At 37.6% G+C, this 20,330-nt stretch overlaps 1 protein-coding gene across 3 annotated transcripts in view; it reads right to left on the bottom strand.

The window, feature by feature from the left end:
* slc44a2 (solute carrier family 44 member 2 (CTL2 blood group)) overlaps positions 1 to 20,330 on the bottom strand; it is a 42,220-nt gene that overhangs the window by 20,306 nt on the left and 1,584 nt on the right. For 2 of the 3 annotated variants that reach the window (XM_073870770.1, XM_073870772.1), the window contains exons 2-11: positions 11,864 to 11,912; positions 9,906 to 9,979; positions 9,651 to 9,735; positions 9,471 to 9,555; positions 9,259 to 9,381; positions 7,982 to 8,042; positions 6,685 to 6,811; positions 4,951 to 5,034; positions 4,716 to 4,828; positions 447 to 578 (exon numbers count right to left, since the gene is read on the bottom strand). In XM_073870770.1, coding sequence (XP_073726871.1) covers positions 447 to 578; positions 4,716 to 4,828; positions 4,951 to 5,034; positions 6,685 to 6,811; positions 7,982 to 8,042; positions 9,259 to 9,381; positions 9,471 to 9,555; positions 9,651 to 9,735; positions 9,906 to 9,979; positions 11,864 to 11,912 — 933 coding nt within the window. Of the gene's footprint in view, positions 1 to 446; positions 579 to 4,715; positions 4,829 to 4,950; positions 5,035 to 6,684; positions 6,812 to 7,981; positions 8,043 to 9,258; positions 9,382 to 9,470; positions 9,556 to 9,650; positions 9,736 to 9,905; positions 9,980 to 11,863; positions 11,913 to 15,722; positions 15,929 to 20,330 lie in introns of those variants that run through there. The other variant, XM_073870771.1, reaches the window with a different exon arrangement.

Below are 20,330 nucleotides of genomic sequence, written 5' to 3'. Positions count from 1 at the left end.
GTGTCTAGTTAAGGACAACACATCTAGTGTGTTGTCCTTAACTTAACACATCTCTGTGCTATTTTTGGAATAACACACTTTGTGTTGTTTTAACACATCTTGTGTCGTCCATTTCATTTATTTAAGCTCACATTCTACACGAAATGACACACAATGTGTTAAAATAACACATAATGTGTTAAATAGTTTAACACAAAACAATGTGTTAAAATTAACACATCCTTTCTTAGAGTGTAGTAAGGTGCGGTGTGATGGAGAGAGAGATTGTTCATGTGCGTTAGTAAAATAAAGCTAGAAATGTTCACCAAGTTGTCTATCCTGTATCATGGCAGAATATTATATAATTGTATGCCTATATTATATAATTTCACAATGAAATAACAAATTATGTAGTGTCTGGTATGGGTTTGATAATGGTTAAATATTCTTTAACAAGAAGACACTCATAAAGGCAAGCCAGGTCTGCTGAATCTGCAGGTATACGGAGAAATCTGTCTGTAAACCCAAATCTTTGATAGTGACATCAGAACCGGCCTGGCCTTTCAGACTTGCATACTGCATGTAACAATGGACAATACCTGCAGAGAAACAGAAGATAAAACTCATTCATAAAACGATTATAAAGTGAATCACACGAAAACATTTGACTTCAAAATCAAAATAATAAAATAAGATGGATATTCTCCTTAAAGAAAATGTATCATTGAAGTGAATCCAACACGGAAATGACATTCAATTATTCGACTGGCTGATAGAGGCAGGCTTCAAAGGAGAGTCAATCCTATAGACCTTTTGCGAGTCGACGTCACAGTTACGTCACGCGCGCAATGTGGTGGCAGAAAAGCAGTGGAAATGAATGAGACACGAGTGAAACGAACAATATAATTCACTAGAAAATGTTTTGTTGTGCTGTTGAGTGTCAGAATAGGAATGCCAAAAAAAGATGACCTTCATTTTTGTAGTATACCGTCGTCGAAGACACCATTTGAAGATAAAGGTAGGTGTTTATGGTTGTAATAAGCCCTCAACCGGACAGACTGGAGTGATGAAATCATCTGAAAATCTTTTCATAATTAAAATAGAAAATAATTAGAGTAGATATCCGGTGTTCTGTCGAAGTCTGTTCCCTCTATATGTCTCTTATAGCGTTTTTATCATGTTACATTTATAATTTATTTAGAAAGATTAAAAATTTGAATGAGTTCATAATATCAATAATATTACCATTTATTAAAGTTTTCATACTTTTTTCGTTTTCTATTACTTCTTTTTACCTTCTATCTTAGTCTATGTCTTCTTCCTGTTTGTTCTAAATTATGGTGTTTACTAATAAATACATAAACAACACACACACACACACACACACACACACACACACACACGATGTAAAGTGTTAATAATATATAAACAGGCCTATACAAATTAATTTGTATGTAAACATAATAGTTTTAGAACAAACACGTAAGCTATAAATATAAGGAAGAAATTGAAAACAGGAAAATGATGAAATATTTAAAAAATGATATTATACAGAATACATGATAGTATTGCTCTTATAAGTACTTCAGCGATTCATATTGTAAAAATAATTGATTTACCAATAAAAAACAATACATATACATTACATACATGCACACATATCAGTAGCCAAGCCATTTAAACTAGGGATGCACCGAATCCAGATTTTTTAGGTTCGGCCGAATCCCGAATCCACCGTTTAAGATTCGGCCGAATCCGAAACCGAATACCGAATCCTACTCGCATCCTTATTCCATTAACACAGTAAAACACATTAATGAAGTAAACAACGTCCACAGCAGTGTATTTTTCATTTTATTTAATTTTAACTACATTATGCCAGGATGACAAGTTGGAAAAACTATTTTGACAATTACCATAAGCCTATGCATAATGAAAGCGATGCGTTGCGACACACTCGTTTTTCCAATAAGCAAGCAGCTCCGCGCTGAAAACTATATTTAACTTTGAGTGAGAAGCTCCGCTCATCAATGTCAGTTTTCACACGGCCGTAAAATTACAGTGGAGGTGGGGCGGGACATTACCACAGCAACCAACCGGCTCACAGCTAAGCATCACAGCTACCAAGCGCTCGGCTGAAAAACAGCTGGCATTTGGCGTCCTCTAAGGGGCTGGACACACCAAAACTTTTAAACGCGGCTGAAAACGCTTTGAGGACGCCGAATGCCAGCTGTTTTTCAGCTGAGTGCCAGCTTTCTTCAGCTGAGCACTTCGGTAGCTGTGATACGTCAGCTGTGAGACGGTTGGTTGCCGCGATACTTGTCCCGCCTCTCCTCCACTGTGATTGGACGGCCGCGTCAGAGCTGACATTGACGAGCGGAGCTTTTCTTCCAAAGTTGAACATTTCTCAACTCTCTGCGCCGGTTTTCAGCGCGGAAAAAAACCGCTAGCTGCTGGCTTATTTGAAAAACGCAGAGTTTCCATTGAAATGAATTGAAAACATGCGCCGGCCGCAGGCGTAAAAGCGTTGGTGTGCACGCCCCCTAAGCATTTTCAGCCGTGTTTAAAAGTTTTGGTGTGTCCAGCCCCTAAGGGGGCGTGCACACCAACGCTTTTACGCCCGCGGCCGGCGCATGTTTTCAATTCATTTCAATGGAAACTCGGCGTTTTTCAAATAAGCCATCAGCTAGCGGTTTTCTTCTGCGCTGAAAACCGGCGCCCGGCGGTTTTTCAGCGTTCAGCACTGAGCACCGAGAGTTAGGGGCTGGACACACCAAAACTTTTAAACGCGGCTGAAAACGCCTTGAGGACGCCGAATACCAGCTGTTTTTCAGCTGAGTGCCAGCTTTCTTCAGCTGAGCGCTTTGGTAGCTGTGATACTTCAGCTGTGAGCCGGATGGTTGCTGTGGTAATGTCCCGCCCCTCCTCCACTGTGATTGGGCGGCCGTGTGAAAACTGACATTGACGAGCGGAGCTTTTCTTCCAAAGTTGAACATCTTTCAACTCTCGGTGCTCAGCGCTGAGCGCGGAAAAACCGCCGGGCGCCGGTTTTCAGCGCGGAAGAAAACCGCTAGCTGATGGCTTATTTGAAAAACGCAGAGTTTCCATTGAAATGAATTAAAAACATGCGCAGGCCGCGGGCGTAAAAGCGTTGGTGTGCACGCCCCCTTAAGAAATGTTCAACTTTGGAAGAAAAGCTCTGCTCATCAATGTCAGTTCTCACGCGGCCGTCCAATCACAGTGGAGGTGGGGGTGGGACATTACCACAGCAACCAAGCTGAAGTATCACAGCTACCAAAGCGCTCAGCTGAAGAAAGCTGGCACTCAGCTGAAAAACAGCTGGCATTCGGCGTCCTCGAGGCGTTTTCAGCCGCGTTTGGACACACCAAAACTTTTAAACGCGGCTGAAAACGCCTTGAGGACGCCGAATGCCAGCTGTTTTTCAAATTTAAATCTACAATAAATTACCGGCAACCCAGCTGCAATAACATTATAATTTCTATAGAATTTTTTTACAGTGTACTGTTCTTTATTGGTTAATCAATTATTTTTACAGTATGAATCGCTAAAGTACATATTAGAACTAAGCAATACTATCATGCATTTTATATAATACCATTTATTAAATATTTCATCATTTTCCTGTTTTCTATTATTTCTTACTTATTTTTATAGCCTACGTGTTTGTTCTAAAACTATTATAAAACTATTATGTTTACATACAAATTTAAATGCATAGGCCTGTTTACATATTAATAAAACTTTGTCTGTGCGTGTGCTATATTTATATATTTATTAAGTATGTAAACATAATAATTTTAGAACAAACAGGAAGAAGACATAAGCTAAGATATAAGGAAATAAAAATAAATAATAGAAAACGAAATATTTAATAAATAGTGACATTATTGCTTTTTCAGTATAACCCATTCAAATCTTCAATCTTTCTAAATAACTTTCAAATGTAACGTGATAAAAACGCTACAAGAAACTCACAGAAGGATCAGACCTCGACAGAACACCGGACATCTTCTCCAACTTTTTCCATTTCAATCATCAATAGACCTCCAGATGATTTCATCACTCCAGTCCGTCCGTTTAAAGGCTTGTTGCAACCATAAACACCCACGTTTATCTTTAAATGGTATCTTTGACGACGGTACTCTGCAAAAACGAAGGTCATCTCTTTTTGGCACTCCCATTCCGACAATCAACAGCACAACAAGACACCCTCCAGCGAGCCACCCTGCTCGCCTCACCCGTGTGTAACCCACCTCCACCGCCTCTCTGCAACCACATTGATGATTTTAAACTTTACAGCAGAAAAAAATATGTTTACAGCCTGGTACAAAAAGTGGTTTTGGTCTATACAGCTCATTTTGCCCTTTATGACAACTGTGAGGGGGTGAATTTTTTGTAACCCTTTCGATTTAATAACATTAAGCCTTAAAGTTCTGCATAATTAAGGGCGTGGCCACTTGAGTGACAGGTGAGTTGCCACTGCTGTCACTACCGTAGAGCTAGGCGGGCGTGGTTTCAGCAACCAGACACATCAGCTCCACCCACATTCCGCCTCTTTGGCAAGTTTTGGTTATCCAGGAGCACCAAAATGCCGTCTTCGCCCACTTTGGGCTTCAATAATGCTCTTCAGAAACCTATGGGTGATGTCACAGACACTGCGCCCATGTTTTATGCAGTCTATGACCCCAACACATACACTTCTCATGGACTTTTACCGTATCCAATCACAAGAATGACCAGGACGATCATAACCCACACCATGACTCCAGCAAGACAGCGCAAGAGGAAGATAAAGATCAGACTGACCAACATGGCGATCACCAATCCACTGCAATAATAATAACCGATATTTGACATCCGGAAAAATATCAGGACATAAATCACATAAAATGTTATGTAAGCATGAAGAGATGTTGAGTACAGTTGGCTATTTGACCCTAACATACGTACAGAAGTATCCAGTGCCAGGATTGAGTATAGTCCTCAAATATTCTCATGGCTACCGCCCGCGCCTCCACGACTGCATTGGATTTCCTGTCAAAATGAATGAGAGTTATAAACAACACAATTCTGATTTTCTATGACTTTGAAGAATAGTGCCATGTTAAATATAACTCGTATTTAATTCTGTTGACATGATTTTGTACAATGATGCTCTTACAAACTGAAGTCAACACAGGAAGTAGTGTGATAATCTCATACCCGCCTGACCTTACAATAAAATGTGACTATTTTGTGTGAATTTAATTGATGTGTGAATCATACAAAAACAAATGACCTATAACCTATAACCCCAATGCCACTGCGGCGAAAGCAGACTGTACTAAAATTAACCAATAAGATCATACAAATTAACAGAGATTAGACAGAGATTTTACAAATTGCCATGAAATGTTATATTCAACATCATGTCATGACCACATGTGCTGGTTATGGAGCATACATTGTATTTAACATTGAATATTTAATCTAGGGGAAATCCACAAAAAATGCAAATAGCGCTGTTTTGTGAAAAAGTTGCATTCAACATCTTGACAGGCTCAATATTATGACTTAAAGGACAAGTTCGGTATTTTACACTTAAAGCCCTTTTTTCAGATTGTTTATGATGAAATAGAACGGTTTTGACTGAAATTTGGACATATGCGGCTGCCCCAAGAAGTTTGGGGTGTTTGTGTTTCACCTCCCACCTTTACAATGGGTTTAATGGTGCACTGGAACAATCCTTCCTAAAATGCATTAAACTTTCGTTTACAAAGACGTGAAACTCACCGAGGGGCCAGGGGCGCTCACCGGCACGCCCACACAAAAACCGCCGCAAAATACGCACTCCAACAGGTTTTATCGTAGTTTTTGCCAACTCCATTGACTTGTATTAGATGTGCTGTGAGGTACGGTATTACTCCGCGCCGGGAACTTTGTTTCTATTCTTGCAATTGGCAATGGCGGATTAGCGCCACCACCTGGGCTGGAGTGTCTATTATTCAAGCTCTAAGCGGAAGAATGTACCGGTGTGAGGCGTTTGGAAAAATAGGTCCACAAGTTAACAACGAATGCTAAAACAGCTGTTGGAAAGCATCCTTTGCAGCGACTTTTGTGTGAGTATATCAGTGAACACCCCTGACCACTGGGTGAGTTTCACGTCTTTGTAAATAAAAGTTTAATGCATTTTAGGAAGGATTGTTCCAGTGCACCATTAAACCCATTGTAGAGTTATGAGGTGAGAAACAAACACGCGAAAATTCTCGGGGCAGCCGCATATGTCGAAAATTCAGTCAAAACCGTTCTATTTCATCATAAACAATCTGAAAACAGGGCTTTAAGTGTAAAATACCGAACTTGTCCTTTAAAGGGATAGTTCGCCGCATAGCCAGCAGATCTGGGGCACCATTGCCTTCCATGGTGGAAAAAAATAATACTATGGAAGCGTATGGTGTCCCAGATCTGCTTGATTACAAACATTCTTCAAAGAAGAAATTTATACAGGTTTGGAAGAGTAATGACAGTAATTTTGTACATTTAACTATCCCTTAAATTGAAATACAATTAAACACAGTCCTAGTTCAGCATGTAGTAGCCGAAGGATTTGTGAATAAGAGGTTTTGCACTGAAAACAATATATTAGGCACTCTTAATGTTACTATAATAACTATTTTCACACATCATCACATACACATTACTAACTTTGAGGCTTCGAGAAGATCTGTCACATTTCTATCGGTTCTTACACCATCATCGAATGTGGTTTTATTGCCAATTACAACCACACCACCCTTCAATGTCTCGAAAGCAGGCAAACACCTTCGCGTGACTGAAATACAGTAAGAAAGAAATTACCATAGATCTGTTTTTACATATAAACAACTTGAATTAAACAAAAGTAGTTTAACTACTTTAGAGCTTTTCACACTTTGCTTAACCCTGGGTTATCTTCATTCTAAACCCCGCTTTTAACCCTAGGTTAAGAATCGTTTCACACTTGTAATTTAGAAGTGTGGTTATTCCTGAAATTAACCCAAAATTATGAAACCCTGCTCAGAAGCTTTACTGTGCGTTCACACCAGACGCGGAAGAGGCGGCAAAAAGACGCAATTTGCGCGTAGTTGGACGTTTGGACATTTTGAATTTACTCGCTTCATTCACGTATGAAAGTCGTGCGTAAAATTCTAGTCATTTGAGATATTCAAGCATTAATTCGCATCATGGGAGGGGTTTATATAGCTCAAATTGAGTAAACTAACCAGATTGTTCGACCTCCTCACTCTTCCAAACAAGATCCTTTTAATTCCTGTAAAAGTACGAAGATGTCTCGTGCAGCGATGACAAAAACTCCATTGTTGTTTGGTTTTTCTGCCTCCGCTTGCTTCCTGTAATCACGTCACTGCTATAGCAAGCTCCTGATTGATTAAAATCCGTGTGAAACCCGCCATCCGCACCACGCCATTTGCACTTACCGCGCCGCAGGATGCTTATTCACGTCTTTGCATTGACTTAACATGTAAATTACTCGCACTTGCCACCTCTTCACGTCTGGTGTGAACGCACCATTAGCCCTGCTTTTGTGGGGTTAACCCCACATTTCGGTGCCAAGCACATGCAGTGTGAAAGCGATGATCAAAACATACAGAGTTTTTACCGTTAGGCCTTAGTGGATGCTTCGAGTTTTATAAGTTAGGTAAGAGCGCCACCTGGCAGATAATAGCGGAAATACGGATTTCTGTAAAAATTTGTCATTGGTGGAGAAAGAGTTTAACACAGCTGAAGCAGCTAAGCAAGGTGTTCAGGGCTGCTTGATAACAACAGACTGGTGTGTAGGAGCAGCGTTGGAGACACCTGACCTAGGGTTTAGGAATGCACAGTGTGAAACGTCAGATTATGAATACCCAGGGTTATCTCTTAACCTCAGGTTAAGTATGAACAGTGTGAAAAGCCCTTTTGAGCATTATACAACAGAAGTTATTACTAATATTAAGTAGCTTACAAGCCTTGCTAGGTGTGATTATTGAAGGACACAAGCTTGCCTTCAGGATTTGAGGAGCTGCCTGGAAAAAAACAAATTTCAATTTTACAGTTAGGGGGCGTGCACACCAAAGCTTTTACACCCGTGGCCGGCGCATGTTTTCAATTGTTTCCATTTTGGAAGCACTGCGTTTTTCAAATAAGCCAGCAGTTAGCAGTTTTCTTCCGCGCCGAAAACCGGCATTCGACCGGGTAAAATATTCAACTTTGGGTAAAAAGCTCCGCTCGTCAATGTCAGTTCTCACGTGGCCGTCCAATCACAGTGGAGGAGACGCGAGACATTACCACAGCAACCAACCGTCTCACAGCTGATGTATCAGAGCTACCAAAGCGCTTAGCTGAAGAAAGCTGGCACTGAGCTGAAAAAACAGCTGGCTGGCATTCGGCGTTGTCCAGGCGTTTTCAGCCGCGTTTAAAAGTTTTGGTGTGCACAACCCCTTAAAGGTGCAGTGTGTAATTTTTAGAAGGATCTCTTGACAGAAATGCAAAATAATATACAAAACTATATTATCAGTGGTGTTTAAAGACTTTTCATAATGAACCGTTGTGTGTTTATTACCTCAGAACGAGACGTTTTTATCTACATACACTGAGGGTCCCCTTACACGGAAGTCGCCATTTTGTGCCACCGTGTTTCTACAGAAGCCCTTAACGTACAAATTTCTTTACTAAGTTGTCTCCGACAATGATATGCTTGTCCGGTGGTGGCCACCTTAGCTTCTTTATGTGTTTTAAAAGCGAGGGGTGAGCAGTGGACTGAGCCTCACCACTAGATGCCGCTAAAATTTACACACTGCACCTTTAAGGATAAACGCTGTTGTCTTAAAATGTTGTAATGACTGCTTTTGAATACCCTAATACTTTACAACTTAAATTTCTGAGTATTATATTAAAAATAACAAGGTAACACTTTATAATAAGGGTCATAATAAACTAATACCTAAATGAATTCTTACTTAAATATGAACTAATGCTAAATTAAGGCATTAAACTAATGAAAAGTACAACATGACTCAACACATAAGTTTATTGTAATTAATTCATAAACTAACAAATAAATAAACATGTAATGTTGTACTTAATGATGACTCTTCATTTGTTTATGATCAGTACATGCCTTATCTCATGCTGAAGTAAAAATAAATGTGTGTCTTAGTTCATTATGATTCATGGACACTTTTTATAAAGTGTAACTAAAATGTCTATATATTTGTATTTTTCTTCCTGTCCACAACTTACCATGCTGGTCAAGTCTGCTCCTTCCTTACAGAACTTTTTGTAGTATTCTTTATCTTCATTATTAGTTGATCCTAAGGTCTTCACCAAAGTCATGAATTTAGTGGGACAGCTCTCCACGCAGATCTGTCAAAATAAACACGCTTTGCCGTCAGCAGACAAACATTATAGTCACATGGTGCTGTGAAAAGTCGTTCACTAAAACAGTGCCAAACCTGTGTAGTAGGACACTGAAAATCCAGCAGGACCAGAGGACTGGCACACTTCATAATGTTGAAGTAGAACAACAGGGGCTTCTTCCTGATAATTCACATGTTTGCAAAAATAGAAAAACAGGCACGTCTTAATATAAATGCATTAAACGTCTGTGGTTACAAAGCTATAACGTGACTTACTCAAGAGGGGTGCCAGCCTGTCCACAAAATTGACCCCTACTGTCAGTTGGGTATATCACTTTTCGTGGGTCACCCTGAGACCAAGCTGCAGAATAATTTAAGACGTGTAAATCTGTGCCAGACAGTACACCAAGCCAACTCACAAAATTTAAAATACGAACTCTGCACATTTACGAGAACAAGTTACTCAAATCACATCAAAATGCCCACATCTCCACATAGTGGCATTATAAAAATATGAAGGATGAAACTTACCCAAAATTCCGACCGCAAAGTATCCCAGCAAAGCCAAGATGAACAGGATACAACAAAGGATGTCTGTGCAGCTCCTGTTCACCAAGAAAAGCAGATTTAGCACTAGATCGCAAATTTTGCCTTAGATGTTTATATGAGGTGTGATAAATTTGGTTATAAATAAAATTACAATAATGCTTTTTCTTATTACACAGCTTGTTGGAATGCTAAATTCTAGATAACTACCGTTTAAAACTAACGACACACGGTAACCCGGATGCTGCAAATCATTTTAACAGGTACAGTTTAATATAATACTCATTTTATATAAATCAGAGGGTTCCCACATCTTAGTTAACTTCAAATTCAAGGACCTTTCAAGGACTTTCCAGGTCCAATACCCTCAAATTCAAGGACTAAATGTGGGAACCCATTTCAAGTGAGAGCAAGGTTACATCGTGCTACCTTTTAAGATACATTGTTACAGTACCCTTTCGAGGGTACTCGTGCTGCGTCATTGCGGTGACACTTTGGGGACGCCTCCTGTGTGTCTGAATGTGTATATCAAATTCAACCAATGGTGAGGTTTAACGACAAAGACAGGGTAACGCGAGAGCCAGGAATTAGTTATATCGCTATCTGAAATATTGCCAAAGACGGCGTTATAGGGACGCAGGAAGTGTGGATAGGGAGACAGCGTCTCGTTCCCTTCTCAGGGAACAACAGTTACAAACGTAACCCGCATTTTGGTATGAATCAATATTCACATACAGAAGATATAAGCATTTAAAGCCAACAGTTTAGCCTGTGTGCTTAAAAGGCTAGAGATTTTATGATATTATCCTACACTACACAGGGAATAATATGGATTTTTTTTCCAGAAAACTTCTTGCATAAAATAGATTCAAGCACTTTCAATGACCTGTATCTATGTATGTATATTTTCAAAAAGGGCCTTGAATTATTTCGCCCAGATTCACAAACTTTCAAGGATTTTAAGGACCCGTGGGAACCCTGATAAATATGTATTTTTTCCATTTTTTATTTTTGCATTTTCTTTAAATTTCACATTGAACAAAATAAGAACTGGTAGGGTGCTACAAATACAGGTCTTCCATTTGTTTCATACATTTGAGTGTGTTACATAACAGGTCCATTTCCACCATCGGTTTTTACATTTTTGTGCTTTCAGTCTCAATAATTATGTCTTTTAATAACATATGTGACATTATATTTACAAATGATTAAACCAAATAGTGTGTTTGTGACATATTCTTAAATCCAAAAGTAAACAGCTATTCCTCGCGAAAGGTCTGCATTTGTTAAAAATTAGCAAATAAAATATTTCAAATCAATATTTAATGTTCCTTACCTTACTTATGAGGTAAATAGCTGTGTAATAGATGGGATAATGTACAGGCGGCCGATTGTTATCGCAAATAGGCCCCTTCGGTGTAATACAAAATCCTGATCGGGGCTCATTAAAAACCGGCTGCCTATAAATTATCCCTTACATATGTACCATAAAATGTCATAAATGTAGTTTATACACTCTTAAAACGAATGTGTTAAATTAACACATCTTGTGTCTAGTTAAGGACAACACACCTAGTGTGTTGTCCTTAATTTAACACATCTCTGTGTTATTTTTAGAACAACACACTTTGTGTTGTTTTAACACATCTTGTGTTGTCCCTTTTATTTATATGAACTCTAAATCAGCACGAAATGACACATAATGTGTTAAAATTAACACATAATGTGTTAAATAGTTTAACACAAAGCAATGTGTTAAAATTAACACACACTCTAAAAAAAATTATAGGTTGGGTCACTAAGGAATGAACCCAGACAAATAATTTTATATTTGACCTAACAATTGGGTAAAACAACCCAGCATAGGTTAAATTAAAATCCAAGTTGGGTTCGTCCCCTTTTGACCCAACACCGGGGTTAAAAATAACCCCACATTGTCTCACCTGTTATAAATTGGGCCTTTAAATGTGGGGTCGAATTTCCTTGCCTCACCTGTAAAGACAGTAAAGATATTAAAGTATATTTACTTCCAGAAGACAAATTATGTGTGTACATTTTCAAAAGCACACATTACGTTTTATTACTTTAGTTTGTGTGTGTGTGTGTGTGTGTGTGTGTGTGTGTGTATTTACTTTATTAATATAGCAGATGCTTTAATCCAAAGCGACTTACAAATAATTTAATATTTTGTCCTTATAGCTAATGTGAATGTCTTTGTTGCAATATTCTGCCTACATCTTTAATGTGTTGCCTTCTTATTTAAGGTGAATGGATTACTGTGCAGTTTGGCAGGTCTGTTCCTGCAGCTCATAGAGCAATTGTATAGAATGAATGCATTGTATTTCGCTTTGGATAAATGTATCTGCCCAACACGTAAATGTATTTGTAAAGCACTGTTTTTATAAGGAGGTGGTGCCATCATGTAATTCAAGTGGCATATGACCACTAATGGATCCATTCTATTGAAGGATAAAAGGCTAACTTAGTTTAAAAAACAGCTAGCGTGTAATGTTGTATAGGCCTGGTTCTGCTTATTTTAAAACCAAATTAGTCAGACTCAGCGGAAATGTGTTTTACTGTGCCTGAATGTACAGCAAGTTTGATCAATGTATTCATGTAAAGTTTTATAAAAAATCATTCTGTGTTAAATCATTCAATATTAAAAAAACCCCACAATGCATCAATGTAAGTTGAACATCATGATCTTATCTTCTGCTTTAATTCAGTGAACAAAAACCTGTCAAATATGAATGTATTGCAAAGAGGCTGCTATAGAAAGATGGGTCAAGTTAAAAGTATAGTTCAAACCATCCTAGGAATATATGACTCTAGGAATATACAATTATCAATTAGTTCTGATAGGGGGCAGGGTTTCTCTCTCAATACTGACAGATTCAGGTGATCTCCTGGCTTTCTTTGCTATGTTTTCTTCATGTGTTCAATACTTATTCCCTGTGTCATTTCACTTTATTTATTATGACTCAACTTGTATACTTAAATGTTCTGATTTCTTTGGCTTGATGGCTACATCTTGTAGAAATTTTGTGTCAACAGCCCCCTTACTGATAAAATGTTGATGTGTCAAATACTTATTTTCCCCGCTGTATGTCTCTTTCAGCTGAACACAAACAGAGTTATATTAAATAATATCAGATCTTTGCAGCTTTATAATGACATTGGATAGTGCCCCATTTTAATGCTTCAAAAAGTACATCCATCCATCAAAAACTAATCCATACAGTTAATAAATGTCTTCTGAAGTGAATCAATGGGTTTCTGTAACGTTGGTTCAGAGGTCAGTCTTTAATCCGACATCTACTCTCTCATGAATAACTGTACTGGCAATACCAAACATTAACAAAAAAGATAAATAAATGATGAAAAACTATTACTTATTGTTACTTCATCTTAGTGAATCGGTCAGCCTCCACTTAAATTCTGCCCACAAAAATGTCACAATGTTTACTAACAAAAAAGCTACATTTAAAGAATTTTTTTTCTCCAAAACCTTTAAAATTGTCAAACAAACACACCCAATATGTGTGAACATGACGTGTGACGGCTGGTGTTGCAAAATAAGCATTTTTAGATTGACGTCGTGGAAGATTAACTGACGAGTGCAAACATTTGGAAAGTGTGAGTGTTGTCATCATCAGTTATGTGTGCAATGCCTCACTTACATTAAACACAGCCAAGAGTGGATTTGGCAAAGCTACGATGTTTATTTAAGGAAGCAGGATGGGCAGGGGGACCACATCCTTACTGTATGATTGAAGAGAGACTCAATTCCAATTTTTTTCTCTTATGTTGCACAAATCGGATATGACCCAGGAACATGTTAGCAGGACAAAAGCGCATACACCTTGTTTACACCAGCAGATTTTTCTACATATCCAAATAAAATCCGATCATATTTAGAATGTGTGAACGGCAAAAAGCATTTTTACAAATTCATCTCAAGCTACATTCCTATGTGGTTTCCTAATTAAAATCACATTTCTGGAATTCTGTTTTAGTTTTGATCGCGTTTGGCATAACTTTTTACTTATTTCACGTTGTCACATGAAATTGTTGTGTCAGAAGCAAGGTTGCTGTGTTATTGTCAATGTGCGAGTGGACAGGGCAGAAAGGAATAAAACTGCGTATGCTTCTGATGCGGTTTCATTAGATTCAGTAGTGCAGATGTGATATTATACTACAAAATTAGAAACATAATGGGGCGGTTTCCCGTACAGGGTTTACATTAATCCAGAAATAGGCCTTAGTTGGTTTAGGACTTTTAAATAGTTTTTACAAACAAACCTTTTTACAAAAATCTATACTGGTGTGCATCTTGGGACAAAGTCATTGGTACTGATATCTAAAATATGTCAGTGCAGGTTGTTATAAAATTAGCTTAAATATGCATTTTAGGATAAGCCCTGTCCAGGAAACCGCCCCATGGTCTTTTGATATCTGGTCAAGGCCCTTTACCGTAGTACATAACATTGTGTGGTTTCATATCAATTATATTCAACATTTTTCCTGTTTTTGGATTGATTTATGGTTCAGAAACATGCTTTGATCTTTTTCTATGTAGTCTTATGTGTATGGCTGGGTTTAAATGTACTGTATTAGTTTGGGTTCTCACTTTCAAAACACAGAAAATATGTAACCCTAGACCAAAAAACTGCCAAAACATGGGTCTATTTGTGACAATAGCCAACTATACATTGTATGGGTCACACTTATCAAATTTTTAAGCCAAGAATCATATTTCATGAGGATATTTTGTAAATACCCTACCGTAAATATATCAAAAATGTATTCATCATTAGTAATATGTGTTGCCTTTAATGGTGGTTTTCTCAATATTTTGATTCTATATTTTCAAATAGTTGGCCAAATATTGTTCTATTCTAACAAACCACACATCAATGACTTATTCATTCAGCCTTCAGATGATGCATACATCTCAATTTCAATTTTATTGACCCATATACCTGGTTTTGTGGTCCAGGGTCACATAGAGGCTGTTTACACTTGGCAAACATGCGTTTTCGTTGATCGGATCACACGACGTTAATGCCAAGTGTAAACGGTGTTCAAAACGTTTTGAGCTCGTCCACTTTCGACCACTTTCAACCACATCCAGAGGTAGTCGAAACCACTTTCGATCGGATCGCTTTGGAGTTGCGGAACGCACATGTGGTTGAATGTGTTTGAACAGCCACACGCGACCGCCTTCTCTCCACCCATTTATCTAATCTGAGGTATTAAACACAAGTTTTACGTCTTTTTTTGACTTCTGGCGTGAACATGAAAATATAACCTTGATATCTTCAATATTGACTGAGTAAGGCCAAAGATTGAAATCAATGTAAAAGTCATGCCATCCAAAGTCATCGAATGCATTGCACTACACTACTACACTATCGCAGTAAACATAGATCTTGGTTTTTAATGTACAGTGTGAGTCTCTATCCGTGCCCTTTTGACAGTTTATTTTATTGAGCTGCCATCCATTTAGAGCAAATCATTACTGAGGCACTTAGCTGTCCACAAACAGCCCCCCGATGACCGTAGCTTTTAAAAGCTCTCCAAACAGCCAAAGTCTCACTGTCCAGCATCTTTTAATGATGATAATGGTACTAAACTGACACAGACATAACATACTGCTTTGGCATGTATTAAATAACTGCATTCAAAGATAGAAGCAAACTAAATGTAATATAAATAGCAACAGACGGGTCTAGACGCTTGTATAATTATTCAATAATGCAACGTAATAATTTATATCATAAAATTCTTAAAATATCAAACCTTGTTTTCCATAACGTGAACCCCTTCCCATCTCTGCTTCTGACTCTTCTTGCTGTTTTTTTTAAATCCTTATCTGTTTACTCTTTTGTCGTCAACAGTATAGACTTGCCACATCCGACATCTGCTTTAAACAGGATACTATGACATGCTATGTCTGCAGTGTTCTATTCGAGAACATACTTCCTTAAAGAACCAATGAAATGATTGATGTTCTCTTTCCTGTGTCTGCATTATAATTGAAACAGGAAGTTCAGCTGAGCAGTTTTAAGAGCACATGACTTTCCTTAAAACACCAATCACCTTAAGTATTCGTCATGGCCATGGGCTTGATTCGCTCTTTGCTGTAAGAAGTAGTTGGAGTGAAATGTTTTATTCTAGAAACCATTTGACAAAACAAGAGTCCACTGTTAGTAATGCCTTTATAAAACGTAAACATCCGGTTTCATCGGATGCACGTGCGGTGACGCGATTATATTGGTCAGAACTTCTGGTTTACTTCTGGTTTCTGTTTGTTTAATGGTCTGACTAGTTGCTGAAACTGAACTCTTGAACAAATACCTCTTCAAAAATAACAACTGTTTTGGTTTCCTAGGTAATCTATGTGTTGTTTATTTTGCTTGTTATATAAATAAACTACTTAAAAAGGACTTTGTTATTTATTCTTTTTTATTTTATTTATTCTATTTTCGGAGTTTACCGGAAGTTACGTGTTTTCCATGAAAGCCACTTGTTTATGTTGTTACTGCTGAAACTATATCTGCTAAAAGTATATGTTTGGGTTTGGAAGTACATTAGCATGTAGATGACCTCAGAGTTTACAAATATGCTACAAAACTACTCTTACTATAGACGGTTTCAGCAGTAAAAACATAAATAAGAGGCTTTTGTAGTCATCACGTAACTTCCGGTAAACTCCGCGAAGAATAAATAACAACAAAGTACTTGTAAAGTAGTTTATTTATATAACTAGGGCTGTCACAATTATGAAATATGGCTGATGGTTAATTGTCTAATAAATTGTGAAAATTATAACAATTATTCGCCAGTTTTATTGCTTTGTGAATAATTTTTAGACATTGTTGTGATTATTTAAAATTAAATATTTTGCAATGTTTACCTACCAGTGAATATTAATACACATAACACATATTTAAAAGTAATTAGTTAATGAACATATCTTTCAAAAATGTAAAAAAGGTTCCCTAAATTTGGAATTGCTGTTTTGTAAATGTATGTTTTACCTGGCAATTAATACTGCTTATCATGCAGCATTTTTTAAATGCCGTTTTTCCATTGTATTAAATGGCTTTGCAAGCGTTACATTGTCAGTCAAAGAGCGCCTTCTGATACTGTCCAGTTTATACAAGCACTGCAGCTCCCCCTTGTGTTTTTAGAAAGATATGCAATCATTGCGGTGATCTGAAATCATCGCGATGAGACGATTATTTAATCATTGTGACAGCCCTATATATAACACAAGCAAAATAAACAACATGTAGATTACATAGGAACCAAAAAATGTGTTATTTTCGACGAGGTATTTAAGAGTTCAGTTTCAGCAACTAGTCAGACCATTAAACAAACAGAAGCAAATAAAGTTCGGACCAGATGCTTATAGCATCACCGCACGTGCGCCGATGAAACAATCTATAAGGACAAAACAGTAAAATAGTGATTCTATTACATACAAATTTCCATAATTTTAACGTATCGATTACTTATAGATATAATGGCTGCTGTTTTATTTGGTTTTATTACAAGGCTCATTGAAATGCTTGATTCTGATTGGCCAGTCGCAACATTTGCAAGTTTCTTATTCCCAAATAACAACCGCTCAAAACTAATGACACATTAACCTAGATGCTGCAAATCATCATTATGACAGGTACAGTTTCATATAACACAAAAGTTAAATATAAATTTTATAGATTTTCCCCCTTATGACAATCCTAGGTAAAATTCTCATCATCTTTGTAGTTGAACCGACTATCTTATTAGATTTTCCTGTGGCGCGTGGTGTGTTAAGAGCGTCTGAGTCGGCTTGGAAGCACGTTGGAGATGCTTCAACATGTTGAATATTTACAATCAGAAATCCTGAGGACAAACGCACATTGTAGATTGTCACGTGAAACAAAACGATACCCAATCAGAAAGCGAGGTGATGAAAGATGAAACCATAACAACCGCAGTCATGGTGCAGCAGGGATATAAAAAGCAGTCCACAGTATTAATGAAATTTCTTTATGAGGTCTGTCGTGTTTGTTTACTGTGAAGTCACGTTTGACTACGAGAGACATCGCAAGATTTCCCTGCCATTGACGAGTTATCTCGTCAATTAAGAGAAAACATTTGCATAAAATTTTTTATTGGTTATCAGTAATACCGTGATTATCCACTAGAAAATACTGTATACTGTAACAAATGTATTGCTCATGGTTTGTTCATGTTAGTTAATACATTAACTAATGTTAACTAATGAACTTTATTGTAATTAAAGTGTTACTGATATGTTTGTATGTTTATATATTTTTAGATGAAAAATTTCCTGTGTTTTGTAAAAATGTTCATTTCAATTTTGAAATGCTGGCAGGCAACTTTCAAAAAAAAAGGCTGGTGGGGAATGAAGATGGTGATGACCACATAGCGGCAATCTACACACTATTGGAACTGATCATTTGTAGAATTTTTTCATCATTTTTGTAGTCTCTCCCTGTGGGTTCACACCAGATGCAAGTTCAACGATTTGCGTGAGTAGATTACATCAATGCAAAATCAATGCAAAGATGCGTTTGACGCGTCTTCGCACAAGTTGAAAACTTTCAACTCAAGCAAAGAATTTGCATGACACGAAGTTAAATCCTGCGAGTAATCTAGAGCGAGTAATGTGATGCCCCACGTTTGGTGTGTACGTAGCATCATATTTTGAAAATCTGATTTTAGAAATCTTTTGGTGTGGCCCTAGCTTTATCTTATTTGAAAATAAACAGGTTTTCCTCGTGGAAGGTCTGCTTTAGTTATACTTCAAATCAATATTTAATGTTCCAATCCTTACCTTACTTATGAGGTAAACATGTAATAAGCTACCCAGTCTCACAAAATTATGTAGTCACGTAATTTTTTGAAAATTTTTTGTGATACTGTCACAAATTTCCGCGTTTTTCGTGAACGTTTCACGAATTTCTGTTTATGTGTCGTTGTCACGTATTGGTTACTCAACTGCTTTTTCCTATTTTCAAACCATTGTCGCTTCGGTTTAGATTCGGTGTTTGCATTAGGATGTCACTTTAAGTATTGGTTTATACTATTTTTTCTGATTTTTTTATATTTTCTAAAACATTGTCGCCTGGCGTTAGGGTAAGAGTTGGGTAAGGATGTCATTTTATGTAAATCTAACCCTAAACCGAAGCAACAATGGTGAGAAAATAGGACAAAACAGTTGAGTAACCAATACGTGACAACGACACAAACAGAAATTCTTGATACGATCACCAAAAAACGTGGAAATTCGTGACAGTATCACGATCACCAAAAAACGTGGAAATTCGTGACAGTATCACGAAAAAGAATTAAAAAAATTACTTTAATATAGACGGTTTCATCGGATGCACGTGCGCTGACACGATACACATCTGGATCCGAACTTTACTTCCGGTTTCGATTTTCGAAAAATAACAGATGTTTTGGTTTCCTAGGTAATCTATATATTGTTTTTTTGCTTGTTATATAAATAAACTACGTTTAAAGAACTTTGCTGTTATTTATTCTTAGCGGAGTTTAACGTAAGTTACGTGCGGACCACGGCAGCCGCTTGTTTATGTTGTTACTGCTGAAACCATCTATAGGTATGTAATTTCGTGTGACTGGGCTGTAATAAGCGGAATAATGTATAGGCAGATGATTGTTGTTGTGAAACATTTTCTGCGTTAACGACCGGCTGCCTATACATTATCCCTTACAAGTTCAACTAAATAAAAGAGGTGATATGCATCTGGAATGGCATGAGGGTGATGAAAATGAAGAAATAAAGATGACGTGAACTCCACAGCTTCACTCTTATTGGTAGTCGTTCCCGAAAGTCCCTCGTCATTTGCATAAAGTTGAACTGTTCTCAAGTTTGTCGCGTTCCTGGACACGCGCCATCCGGTTCCCAACGATCACTCACGCTCTTAAAATAAATGGAATCGTGTTGCTTTGTTGCTGCGTGTCACTTGTAATGTGAACATGGCATTTTGGGGCAGTTTCCCGAAGAGGGCAGACTGGAATATTCCCCCGAAATGTCAAATACGATGCACTTTCTACCACCAATGCACTAGGGTATATAGGAAAAAATGACAATTCATGCAACCAGACTGGCATGATTGTAAACGTCAACAAGACAGAGCTATTTATTTGGCAATCGGAAGTACCCATCTGCTGTTTATGTGTAAATATTTCTGTGTTTTCACACAATTTTCAAGCTTTCAATCTGATGCTTTGATCAAACACATGACCTGACAGCAACCTACAGCTTGATTCTAATCACACACTTTGGCCCCTGTTTCAAACTGACCTTTTCCAAACCCACGTGATCTCCTGACACAATACAGGCTGCTGATATTTGAGATGCCT

Source organism: Misgurnus anguillicaudatus, chromosome 8 (assembly GCF_027580225.2).
Source record: "Misgurnus anguillicaudatus chromosome 8, ASM2758022v2, whole genome shotgun sequence".
Taxonomy (NCBI): Eukaryota; Metazoa; Chordata; class Actinopteri; order Cypriniformes; family Cobitidae; genus Misgurnus; species Misgurnus anguillicaudatus.
The sequence above is the reverse complement of the archived record's forward strand: the minus strand, read 5'-3'. Positions and strand labels throughout refer to the sequence as shown.